The sequence below is a fragment of the Pristiophorus japonicus genome, chromosome 21 (assembly GCF_044704955.1).
Source record: "Pristiophorus japonicus isolate sPriJap1 chromosome 21, sPriJap1.hap1, whole genome shotgun sequence".
NCBI lineage: Eukaryota > Metazoa > Chordata > Chondrichthyes > Pristiophoridae > Pristiophorus > Pristiophorus japonicus.
The window spans coordinates 42,726,279-42,739,795 of record NC_091997.1 but is presented as its reverse complement, the minus strand read 5'-3'; the positions used below and the strand labels follow the sequence as shown (position 1 = coordinate 42,739,795).

Here is a 13,517-nt window from a genome sequence, read left to right as displayed (position 1 = left end):
ATCCAGGTCTTGCTGAATGTGGGCATGGAATGCTCCATTATCTGAGGAGTTGCGAATGGAACATTCCCACTTCTGACATGATGGATGGAAGATCATTGATGAAGCAGCTGAAGATGGTTGGGCCTAGGACACTGCCCTGAGGAACTCCTACAGCGATGTCCTGGGGCTGTGGTGATTGACCTCCAACAACCACAATCATCTTCCTTTGTGCTATGTATGACTCCAGCCAGTGGGGAGTTTTCCCCCTGATTCTCATTGACTTCAATTTTACTCAAGCTCCTTGATACCACACTCGATCAAATGCTGCCTTGATGTCAAGGGCAGTCACTCTCACCTCACCTCTGGAATTCAGCTCTTTTGTCCATGTTTGGACCAAGGCTGTAATGAGGTCTGGAGCTGAGTGGTCCTGGCGGAACCCAAACTGGGCATCGGTGAGCAGGTTATTGGTGAGTAAGTGCTGCTTGATAGCACTGTCAATGACACCTTTCATTACTTTGTTAATGATTGAGAGTAGACTGATGGGGCAGTAACTGGTTGGATTGGATTTGTCCTGCTTTTTGTGGACAGGACTTCCTTTGTTGGGTAGATGCCAGTGTTATAGCTGTACTGGAACAGCTTGGCTCGAAGCGCAGCAAGTACTGGAGCATGTGTCTTCAGCACGACAGTCGGGATGTTGTCGGGGCCCATAGACTTTGCTCTGTCCCGTATGCTCAGCCTTTTCTTGATATCACGTGGAGTGAATCAAAATGGCTGAAGACAGGCTTCTGTAATGGTGGGGATCGCAGGAGGAGGCCGATATGGACCATTCACTCGCCACTTCTGGCTGAAGATGGTTGCCAACGCTTCAACCTTGTCTTTTGCACTCACGTGCTGGGCTCCACCATCAACTAGAAATAGTGGATGCATTGGTGATCATTTTCCAACAGTCTATCGACTCTGGATCAGTTCCCATGGACTGGAGGGTAGTTAATGTAACACCACTTTTTAAAAAAGGAGGGAGAGAGAAAACGGTTAATTATAGACCGGTTAGCTTGACATCGGTGGTGGGGCAGGTGTTGGAATCGATCATGAAGGACGAAATAGCAGCGCATTTGGAAAGCGGTGACAGGATCGGATCAAGTCAGCATGGATTTATGAAAGGGAAATCATGCTTGACGAATCTTCTGGAATTTTTTGAGGATGTAACTAGCAGAGTGGACAAGGGAGAACCAGTGGATGTGGTGTATTTGGACTTTCAGAAGGCTTTTGACAAGGTACCGGACAAGAGATTGTTGTGCAAAATCAAAGCACATGGTATTGGGGGTAATATACTGATGTGGATAGGGAACTGGTTGGCAGACAGGAAGCAGAGAGTTGGGATAAACGGGTCCTTTTCAGAATGGCAGGCAGTGACTAGTGGCGTGCCACAGGGCTCAGTGCTGGGACTCCAACTCTTTACAATATATATTAACGATTTGGATGAAGGAATATCTCCAAGTTTGCAGATGACACTAAACTGGGTGGCGGTGTGTGTTGTGAGGAGGATGCCAAGAGGCTGCAGGGTGACTTGGACAGGTTAGGTGAGTGGGCAAATGCATGGCAGATGCAGTATAATGTGGATAAATGTGAGGTTATCCATTTTGGGGGCAAAAACACGAAGGCAGAATATTATCTGAATGGCGGCAGACTAGGAAAAGGGGAGGTGCAACAAGACCTGGGTGTCATGGTTCATCAGTCACTGAAAGTGGGCATGCAGGTACAGCAGGCGGTGAAGGCGGCAAATGGTATGTTGGCCTTCATAGCTAGGGGATTTGAATATAGAAGCAGGGAGGTCTTACTGCAGTTGCACAGGGCCTTAGTGAGGCCTCACCTGGAATATTGTGTTCAATTTTGGTCTCCTAGTCTGAGGAAGGACGTTCTTGCAATTGAGGGAGTGCAGCGAAGGTTCACCAGACTGATTCCAGGGATGGCTGCGCTGTCATATGAGGAGAGACTGGATCAATTGGGCCTTTATTCACTGGAGTTTAGAAGGATGAGAGGGGATCTCATAGAAACATATAAGATTCTGACGGGACTGGAAGGTTAGATGTGGGAAGAATGTTCCAGATGTTGGGGAAGTCCAGAACCAGGGGACATAGTCTTAGGATAAGGGGTAGGCCATTTAGGACTGAGATGAGGAGAAACTTCTTCACTCAGAGAGTTGTTAACCTGTGCAATTCCCTGCCGCAGAGAGTTGTTGATGCCAGTTCACTGGATATATTCAAGAGGGAGTTAGATATGGCTCTTACGGTGAAGGGGATCAAGGGGTATGGAGAGAAAGCAGGAAAGGGGTACTGAAGGAATGATCAGCCATGATCTTACTGAATGGCGGTGCAAGCTCGAAGGGCCGAATGGCCTGCTCCTGCACCTATTTTTCTATGTTTCTATCATTGATGGGGTTGTTCATGGAGCCTCCTCCTCCAGTTAGTTGTTTAAGTGTCCACTATCATTCACAACTGGATGTGGCAGGGCTGCAGAGCTTTGATCTGATCCGTTGATTGTGGGATCGCTTAGCCCTGTCTATTCCATGCTGCTTCCGCTGCTTTGCATGCATATAGTCCTGGGTTACAGCTTCACCAGGTTGGCACTTCATTTTTAGGTACGCCTGGTGCTGCTCCTGGCATGCTGTTCCACACTCCTCATTGAACCAGGGTTGGTCCCCTGGCTTGATGGTAATAGTAGAGTGAGGGATATGCCAGGTCATGAGGTTACATTGTGGTGGAATACAATTCTGCTGCTGCTGATGGCCTATGCCTCATGGATGCCCAGTTTTGAGCCGCTAGATCTGTTTTGAATCTATCCCATTTAACACGGTGGTAGTGCCACACAACATGATGGAGGGTGTCCTCAGTGCGAAGACGTGACTTCATCTCCACAAGGACTGTGCAGTGGTCATTCCTATCAATACTGTAATGGACAGATGCATCTGCGTCAGGCAGATTGGCGATAATGAGGTTAAGTAGCTTTTTCCCTCGTATCAATTCTCTCACCACCTGCCGCAGGCCCAGTCTGGTGACTATGTCCTTCAGTACTTGGCCAGCTCGGTCAGTAGAGGTGCTACCGAGCCACTCTTGGTGATGGACATTGAAGACCCCCATCCAGAGTACAGTCTGTGCCCTTGCTATTCTCAGTGATTCTTCCATGCGGTGCTAACCATGGAGGAGTACTGATTCATCAGCTGAGGGAGGACATTAGCAGGATTTTTCCTTGCCCATGTTTGGCCCGATGGCAAATTAGCTACAGGCTAGGGATGAATGAAGACTCAAAACACCAGCGGTAATTTGGTTTGTCAAAGCCTCAAGCTAGAGTATTCCTGCAGTAAATGGTAAGAACCTCAGTAACAATGGATAGGCCCAGCCAACAGCACGGAACAAGGCCATTCGGCCTGTCGAGCCCATGCCAACTCTCAGCTAGTCCCACTCCCCCCGCCCTTTCCCCATAGCCCTGCAATGGTTTTCCCTTCAGATACTTATCCACCTCCCTTTTGAAAGCTAAAATTGCATCTGTCGCCACCACCCTTTCAGGCAGCAAATTGCAGATCTTAACCACTTGCTATTTTCTTACGTCGATTTTATATTTAACTTGCATTATTTAAACTGTGAACTGATAAGGCCTCTGAGAAAAAGAGCAGCAGGAAGGAAGCGGCATTGCTTTAATTAGCATCTCGCTTATCATAAATGCAAACTAAACAGCAGTGAATGTAGCCATGAGTTAACTCCAGAACTGGTGCAGCTACGAAAACCCACGAGAGGCTTCGAGCGAGCTCAGAAAGGCTTCTTACCTGATGCGCTTCCCATTATCTGCCACCTTGGCTTTATTTAGGATTCCAGCTTTGTCCAGTGATTGAGACTAAACAATTGAAATAGAAGCAGATTGAGTACACACTGAAATGCAGGAGCGGCGAATGAGGCCTAATCGTATGGTTTGCACGTGCCACATCGATCGCCACATCGATCTCCCCAGTGAATAGTTGCATTATTTGGTGAACAGAAATTAGCTACAGGTAGGGATGAATGAAGACTCGAAACACCAGCGGTAATTTGGTTTGTCAAAACCTCAAGATAGAGTATTCCTGCAGTAAATGGTAAGAACCTCAGTAACAATAGATAGCCCAGCCAGCACCAAATTAACGTTAATGGCTTGAAAAGATGTCAGGCACAAGGTAATGATTACACTGAGAAAAGAACCGGATATAGCTAAAAATTCAGAGATGTAAAACGAAGCCACCAGCAGACAGGATCCCGGTTGAAGTATCATGCATAAAAAGTAGGCTTTGATGGGGATACAGGCACATGTTATAAGTGGGTTATAGAGTTAGTGTAAAAGTGGATCAGTGTGAAGAAGGACATGGCCTCGCTCACAAACAGGAAACACTAACGTGAGGGAGCAGGATCTCAACACGGTTCCCAAGTGCAAGATCGGCGCTGTAATCAGACGCATTTCGTCTGTGGGCTGTGATTGACGCCTTAAAGAAACAGAACAGAATTTAATTCACATTGCAACTGCTCTCAACTCAGCTGCTCGTGCTCACATCGTGTGACAAATTTGCACTTGCTTATGGGGATTCTGAAGCAGGTTATGGGAGGGCAGAAGAGAGGGGCCCAAAGGCTAAGGACTCCAGCCAAATCTGCGACAGATCATTCATCCTGAGAACACTTGGGCGATGTAATACCTGTTTTAACAAATAAATGGGAGGACATTTGTGTCTGTAGTTAATGGGCCAGGAATAAAGTATCATGTTTAGCTTGGAAACATGTGATCTCGGAGACGGCAATCGTTGCAGACTGCGTGATATGCCCAGTATTTAGTAACGTCGCTCAAGTGGGAATGTCAGCAACTAAATGGGATGAACTGTGCTTCCGCCTTATTCCTGCCTTTGCTGTTGTGTGGTCATTTTTCCAGGATGTTGTGACTCACTAAATATATCTTTCAACTCTCTCCAGAAACCCGGGAGGAGGATGACATGAGGCAGTAATGTTGAAACGCCCTGGAATAAATTCAGCACCAAAAACAAGAATAAGGCATAAATCCAGTTCATCAAGGGCTAAACTTTCCATCTACAGTGGACAAAAATCTAGCTCATTGTGTAAACCCTGGCATGTTAAGGAAAATAAATCCTACTATATATTTTGCCTCACAACATAGCACACAGTAGAGGTCACCTAATGGCTGTACTCAATGGCATGCATCGTTTGGATTTTAACATATCAAAGTCCCTTTTTATGCCATACCCAAGTCACAATTTTGAATTGATTATTAACTGGATAGTCTGTGATTCAATTCCCCACACACAAATTCCCATCTTGTTGTCCTTATTATAGTCATATGGTCCCAATACATCTCTTCCTGCATTACAACAGAGACTACAATCCAAAAGTGTTTAATTGGCTGTAAAGCGCTTTGAGATGTCCGGTGGTCCTGAAAGATACTATATAAATCCGAGTCTTCTTATTTTTTCTTCCTTTTTGCATTGTAAAAACCGGTGCACTGTCCCGTACAAAATTACACACACAACACAAAAATAATGTTCTCTAAATGATCAGAAATGGTTACCAATATTTTGGACCTGATTCAGACTAGTATATAGTCAATGCGGTGTTGTGTTTGAGCCCCCAAGGTCATCGGGTTCTTGAGGCCTCACTTGACGGGTTGCGAGAAGTCAGAACTACATGGACTGGAAGCTGGGTGGCTTCAGCATTCTGGCCTCGAGTCCATCCTCTTCATCACCCCACCACTGCAGCCAGGTCTTTAGTCGCCTAGTCCCTAAGCTCCGGAATTTTCTTTCCTAAACCTCTCTGCCTCTCTCTCCTCCTTAAAGATGCTCCTTAAAATCCCCACTTTGACCAAGCTTTTGGTCACCAGGGCTCCTTCTTTGGCTCGGTGAAATTTTTTGTCTGAGTACGTTCCTGTGACATGCCTTGGTGCGTTTTACTATGTTAAAGGCACCATATAAATGCAAGAAGTTGTTGTTAAACTGGAAAGAGGGAGGGTGTCAAATAGCTATAGAGGTAAACTGATCCAGCATTCTGGAAGGGGGCATGACGCAAAGAATCTGCACTGAGTTGTCATCCTATCTCCAAAAGCCACTCGCTTCAAGCTTGGGCAATCTGAATCATTGAATTGTCTCCATAGAGCACTGCCTGTAATATAGAACGCACGAATGGAGAGACCAGTTGCATCGAGTCCCGACAATGACTTCCACTTGGACCAGTAGTAAGTGACCATAGCCCCAAATTTCCTGGGAAACTAGTGCAATCTAGGTGGACAGCGGAAGAAAATCCAACACAAGAGCATAAGAAACAGGAGCAGGAGTAGACTTTCAGCCCCTCGAGCCAGCTCCGCCATTCAATAAGATTATGGCTGATCTTCTACCTCAACTCCACTTTCCTGCACTATGTCTATGTCCCTTGATTCCCTTAATATTCAAAAATCTATCGCTCTCTGTCTTGAATATACTCAATAACTGAGCTTCCACAGCCCTCTGGGATAGAGAATTCCAAAGATTCACAAAGCTCTGAGTAAGGAAACTTCTCCTCATCTCAGTTTTAAATGGCCGACCCTTTATTCTGTGACCTCGTGTTCTAGACTCCCCAGCCAGGCGAAACATCCTCCCTGCATCTTCCCTGACAAGCTATGTAATATATGTTTCAATGCGGTCACCTCTCATTCTTCTAAACTCCAGAGAATATAGGCTTAGTCTACTCAATCTCTCCTCATAGGACAATCCCCCATCCCAGGAATCAGTCTGGTGAACCTTCGTTGCACTCCCTCTATGGCAAGTATAGCCTTCCTTAGGTAAGGAGACCAAAACTGCTCACAATACTCCAGGTGTGATCTTACCAGGGCTCTATGTAATTGCAGTAAGACATCTTGGGGCTGAAATTGACTCCTTCTTAAGAGCTCTAAGAGGCGGTAATGGAGCGGATAGGCTGTACCGACTAGGGGAAGACAGATGGGCTGACCCTGCCTGTATTGCCCCCAGGCAGTGAGCGGCAGGAACGGGCCTCTGCACTTCCCGAGGAGCCGCCCATTGGACACACGCCGACCCCACATCAACCGGCGCTGACCCGCTTTCTGACTCCCATGGGAAATTGACCCGTGTGAAATTGCCCCGGCGGGAGTGGAGCAGCCGCTGGTCGGGGCCACTGACAGCTTTCCCTGGCGGGAAGCTGTGTGAGCCTGGGCGGCACGTCTGCCCTTAAAGGGGAGGGCGCCCTCACGGCACCTCCATTTTATTTAAATTGTTGGCCGTCTGTGAGGTCAGCCTGACAATGGTAGCTATGTGTTCGGCCGGATCGCCAACAGGCAGCTCGGCATCCCCTCTTACGTACTGGGTTGCTGGCCCAGCCAAAACCCTCCCTGGTGGGCCAGTGGGCCAAACTAAACTAAATGCAGAGCTTGCAGCAGCCCTCCCCTTTAACTGAAGAGGAGGGACGTTGTGACCTATTTTGGAGCAAGGTGTTCGAGCTTTCATCCCAGAACCTGAGGCGGGTTCTCCAGCAGCTCAGTAAATGACCCAGGCACCGCTCTCAAAACACTAGTGACCCCCGACCCCACAAAACTGGCCGAGGTCAGAGTGGCCACTGATGGATCTCCTTCCTGCGGTACATCCTGTGATAGAATTCGATGGAGAGATTTTGGGGCTCACATTGTTTGCCGACAGCATCTGTCCCCAGATGAAGTCAGCAGCTCACAGGGGCTGAGTGGACAGAGTAAGTTGGAACATGTTTGTTCCACTTAATAATTGTGAGTGCCTTAAAGAAGGTTTGGCCAGCCTTGACCCAGCTCCCTGTGAAACACAGTCTGCAACACAGACCTGGCCCTAACCCAGAAAACTTGGCGATCTCACACAACTGTTTCCACCAGCACAGCTGGCATTGGACACAATCTGCTCCTGAGATATAGTTATGGCAAATTATCTTTGGTGTAGCATGAAGAGAATCAATCAGATTGGCACACTGGCACATGCCCATTGAAACAGTGGCTGGGACTGACCTGTGATCAGCAGGAGGTCTCACGGGCAATGAAAGTCAATTAACAAATTGGTAAATTAGTCAAACTACAGAATTGCTTATGGTTCACGAAAGAAGCACAAATCATAATTTTATTCGGAGACTGGTGATGCTAAAAGAAGAACACCAGTCTCCTTCCCAGATGGGTCAGAGGGTAACAACGTGCATTGTTTTCCAATAACATGGAAACAAGGACAAGCTATCCTCTTTATACTTGCTTGAAGAAAACTGCTCCAAGGTCCCATAAACTCACACTTGGCTTGTACTGGCACCTGTCTGTGCAATATTCCAGTCAAGATAACCACTTATTTTAGCAAATGTATTAGTGTGTTTGTGATCATCATGGTGCTGAATATCCACGAGGGGTAATTGGTAACTTTTCACTGTCTACTCCCAGCTCAAATGCACCAGGTTCGAAGAGGATCACCACCCATCGCTTCCAACAATTCAACTTTACCCCAGTTTGACTCCAACACCAAGCATCCTATTGCCTTCTCCAAGTGAGATTGATAATCACACATACTGGGGACAGGATTGGCAATGGCTAAAAGTCAGTTTTCAATTTTAACACCCCCCAAACCTCCCTCTCCCCCGCCCCCAACCGTCCTCCCCCCCTCAAGGTAATCGGGACCGTCAGGGGGAGGGGTAGGGTCTGTCAATCCCCATCAGCAGCCAGGAGGTCCCATGCACATTAGTCCGACTGGACGAATTCCACACAGGACCCTTACTCATCTTAGGCGGTCCCTCGAACGAGGATGACTTGCTTCCACATGAGTTCACAGATGTTTCAATGAAGGACTTGATATTCCTGAACTCCAGGGATGGACGACGTCTGTGCGTGGATTTTTTTAACGTGTGATGACCGTTGCACACCAGCCACCACACGGGCTTGACAGAATGGCAAGTGGCAAGGATTAACCAGGATGACTGGAGACCTGCTCTGCTGCACGGACCTAGTGTGCACACATATTGCAGTGTGGGCTGGCCAGTGCTGCCCCTGGGCTCTCGGCCCTTCTGGGCCCCGTACCCTCATTCGCCGCACCTCCGCCATGATATCTCGCCGCTCCTCCTCCACAAAAACACTCGCCGCACCTCTGCTACGATCTCCCGCTGCTCCTCGAATGTAGAGGGTAAATTTAAGTTATGAGATGACAAAAGAGACTTTCACCCCATAAGTCTAGATTTAAGCCCAGGTACCAGAGGTGAAAGGTCAGCATCTAACCCAACTGCACCACCCAGCCCCAGTCAGTAAGTGCTCCTAAGGCTAAAAACTTGAGAGAGCTCCATGTAGAGATTGATCACTTCACTCACCTTCTCCTCAGTATCGGAGCGCAATGGTGGAACTGGTTTCAACGCCAAGCCATGGCGCCAGTTTTTGAAAACAAAATTTCCTTCTTGGTCCACTTCATTCCCTGCACTTAGCTGATTGGAGGGAGTTCCATACTGGAGGACGGGTGAAAACATCAGTTATTCCTCTCGCATAGACAGGGTCAAATAGCCTGAAGAGTTGTACATGCTACCTATACTTGGAAGGATAGAGTAGGAGCAGATGGAAAATGGTAATTTCTCAATCACCCCTGGAAAAGGTCCTTTCTCATGTAAAAGGAAAGAGGTGCAACTCCATTGGGTTACAGGACGCAATGGTGTGCAGACAGTGTGGAACAGTAACATGTTGTACCTGCACAGGATAAATGACTGGCTGGGAAGAGGGCTTATTCCTAGCCTAATGATTACATAGTGGCTCCTGCTGAAAGCGTATGTGTGTGCACGTTGGGTGAGAAGACTGGAGGGTCGGCTGTGATCTACCCTGCAACCTCCACACATAGCCCACCAAATCTCAGGTCCCAATTTTAATGGAGGAGCGTTGGGGCGGGGGGGCGGTGTGTGGTGCAGGTAAGTTGCATGCAAGCCCTGAAGCAGAGGGGCGAAATCGGGGGAGTCCAGGCATGTGGAGACATGGCCAACCTTAACTCCATAAATTTTCCCGGAGTCCTGTCCGAACCTGGCCAGTTCTAGGTGGGGGCGGGAATTCGGCGGTTAGTGGTCACAGCAGGGGACCCATGGGAAACGATCAGCGGGAGCGGGGGCGGGGCGGGGGAACCCAGTGCAAGAAAGTCCAAGGTTTCCTTGTGAGACCCAGAACAACACTCCTGCTCCTCCTGGCTTGCAAGGAGACCTCAGATTAAATTTGACAAAATATCTGCCGGGGCCTCTTCTGGCCCCAATTCCTCCCCCGAGCTGGTCTGCCCTGGTGGGAAAAATGTAACTGCTCCCTCACTCCCGCCTCCGACTAAAATTGCAGTTGGATCCCAATGACATCATCAGGATCCGAACAGCATATTAAAAAAAGAAGGACCCCGCTTACTTCCTACGGGTATCCCGCTCGCCTGCTTTAAATAATTTGTTAACAACAGGACATGGCAGGGTGGTGTAATGTATGCACTCGTGAGGATGCTCACAGGTTTGTAGAGCTGTTGAGTTGTAAGTGGCTTAGCCAGTCACTTGATGTTCACAAGACTTAATAAAACCCCAGCCAGTTGGGTTCGGGGGATCCACTATGAGGCAGGTGGTTGTGAGCCTGGTGGATGAACTGGTAATGTGTAGTGTGATTGTTAAACCAGTTCTTAAAAGCAATGTGCTGCTATGAATTCTTAAGCAAAGAACCCATGAAGCAAATACGTTATAGATGGCAACGGGACCAAAGCGGGAATGTAATTGCCCTAATTTTAATTGGCCCCCTGGCCCGGTTTCCTCCACTTAGATGTGGGCTACAATCGGGGCTTTGCTGTCTAAGTTCACACATATCTGATGTACTGGAGAGTGAGTAGCATCTTTGGAACAGTGCTCCAACAAGGAATCAATGCCTTGATGAAAAGAGGAAGAGAGATTTTCATAATAAAGATTTTCAGAATAAAGTTTAAACTAGAACAATAAATTGTTGATACAGCAACAATTCCCAAAGGATGGGAACAGCTTCAGTATTGGAGTGTCAGCCTAGATTGTTCTGCTCAAGTCTCTGGAATGGGACTGGAACCCACAACCTTCTGACTCAGAGGTGAGAGTGCTACCCACTGAGCCACAACGGAATCATAAAGACCAAAAGCCAACAGTTCAGGTCAATACTAACCTTCGGATGCTTTTACTGAGTAAGAGATAACCAACACAGGTCAGATTTTATTCTGAACCCAAGGACAGGATATTTGGGCGATGGTCCTGGAGGATCTAATCCCATACCTGGCGATCTGACTGGAATCGGTCCAGGTTGAGACCATTCCTCACTACAATCCATCCTGATCTTACAGTAGGTGGATTAAAAAGACATTGCCGTTACTGGAAGATCCCTCCATTCTTGAGACTGACAAATATAACCCTCAAGCTCACTAAGAGTGCAAACCGGAGAAATCCAGCCAACAATGCAACTGGATTCTGGGGGAGTGATCTCACTGGCAATTAAAAAAACCAGATCGCAGTGGGAAATGTGAAGCACCAGTTGAATAGGGCGTTAGCCTGCAATTTGGACTCATTTTATTTAACGTCTCTGTGACTTTTGTAAGTGATCTCCTCATTACAGTAAGAGTTCTTCGCACCCATTGCCTTCTCCCACTAATGGGCACTGATAGTCTTAGCACACAAACTGCAATGAGTCTGGAGTCAACTGGATAGTCCAACGGCCATTACCCTTACTAAATGTACAGTTGTTGTCGTCTCTTCATACTCTTCCCTTGGGAGACAACAGTGTGACACGGTGGAGGGGTAGGCAGGCTGATTTACAATCTGACAGGCTGTGATGTGAATGCTCCTCCGATGGCCATTACCATCTTTACACCAGTCCATAGGGCCACTTGTCCTAGACGGCAGGAAGGTTTTATGGCCTTCCACAACCCGTACTGTGAGGGAGGATCACCCAGACCCACCAACGCAAGTATTCCCCATTGGATGTCAACCCAAATACAGAGCTAGAGCCTGCACTTGCCAGGGCTGTCTGGAGTGGGCTTTGAACCCTGCACCTGCTGTCTCAGAGGCAGCAATGCCACCACTAAGGCCATAAATATGCAGTAATGTGCTGTCATATGAAGTACACCTTGTTCTCACTAAATACATACGGTTAGCCTACTAACCAGCAGTGATGACACGTCAAAAGTAATTAATTGACTGTGAAGTGCTTTGGATCAACTCCTCTGTGAAAAGGGCAATATGAGAGATTTTATTTTTAGATACATAATAAGTGGCCATAAAGAGGATGCTGTCGCTTTGCGAATGGCAGTTATTGATCAAGGTTCCCTTACAGCTCAATTTCCAATATTTATGGCAATTCCTACCTGTGGAAGTTCCCACTCGGATTTGGCTCCATCTGGATTATAGTAAAAGAACTTTCCATTGGTGTCAATGTGCCGTATCCACTGCGAGGAACAACACAATACAAATCAAGGTCACACAGTATTACTTTCATAGTACAAAAGGCGGCAGTCCTGTAGGACAATTAACCACCGAAGCCAATGTTTGAGAATCCAAGATTCTGGATTGATACGGAAAAGTGAACGGAGCCACTCAGGAGGGATGAAATGCTGTAGCAACAGTGCAGGTCCAACAGGGCAACAATGCAGCTCCACGACTGTTCAATGGCAGCACTAAGCTATACTGCTGGCTCTGCATGCTTTTAAATTGGGGAAAAGCAGTGCGCTGCACTGCACATGCAAATTTAAATATGGGACTGACTATTTGTACAGCACATTGTCTGTCCTTCTGTGTCTGCGTCCTCTGGAGACTCCGCCCCCAGAACCGGAACCGGAAATGGGACCTGCAATCAGTCCGACCATGTTGTTCCTCCACGGGTTGTTCGACCGAGCTGCTGCTCCTCCGCGAGCCGGCTCCTTCGACCCGACCGGGCCTTCCGCAAGCCGTGAGCCTCCCATGAACCACGAGTGGCAGCGGGGAGAGAACGGTGGCGGCAGGCAGCCGGGGGGTGGGGAGGGGGAACGGCGGGGAGGAGAGAGAGAGCCTGGGCGGGGGAAGGGTGGAGAACGAGAGCTTGGGGCGGAGGGGAGGGAGAGAGAGAGACAGAGAGCTTGGGGAGTGCGGGGGAGAGAGAGAGGCTGGTGGGAGAAGAGAGAGAGGCTGGGGGAAGAGAGAGAGGCTGGGGGTGGGGGAAGAGAGAGAGAGAGGCTGGGGGGGGAGAGAGAGAGAGAGAGAGGCTTGGGGGGGGGGGGAGAGAGAGAGGCTGGGGGTGGGGGAGAGAGAGAGAGAGGCTGGGGGGGGAGAGAGAGAGAGAGAGGATGCGGGGGGGGGAGAGAGAGAGAGGCTGGGGGGAGGGGGGGGAGAGAGAGAGGCTGGGGGGGGAGAGAGAGAGAGAGAGAGCCTGGGGGGGGGGAGAGAGAGAGAGAGGCTGGGGGGGGGGGAAGAGAGAGAGAGAGGCTGGGGGGTGAGAGAGAGAGAGAGAGAGAGAGAGGCTGGGGGGTAGAGAGAGAGGCTGGGGGGGGAGAGAGAGAG

The 13,517-nt window shown here is 48.5% G+C and overlaps 1 protein-coding gene across 3 annotated transcripts in view; it reads right to left on the bottom strand.

Moving 5' to 3' along the window:
- Positions 1 to 13,517, bottom strand: part of LOC139233970 (rho GTPase-activating protein 27-like) — a 164,188-nt gene that overhangs the window by 43,098 nt on the left and 107,573 nt on the right. For 2 of the 3 annotated variants that reach the window (XM_070864692.1, XM_070864694.1), the window contains exons 4-7: positions 12,350 to 12,430; positions 9,342 to 9,473; positions 4,397 to 4,483; positions 3,800 to 3,867 (exon numbers count right to left, since the gene is read on the bottom strand). In XM_070864692.1, the coding sequence (XP_070720793.1) occupies positions 3,800 to 3,867; positions 4,397 to 4,483; positions 9,342 to 9,473; positions 12,350 to 12,430 (368 nt within the window). The remainder of the gene's footprint in view (positions 1 to 3,799; positions 3,868 to 4,396; positions 4,484 to 9,341; positions 9,474 to 12,349; positions 12,431 to 13,517) is intronic. The other variant, XM_070864693.1, reaches the window with a different exon arrangement.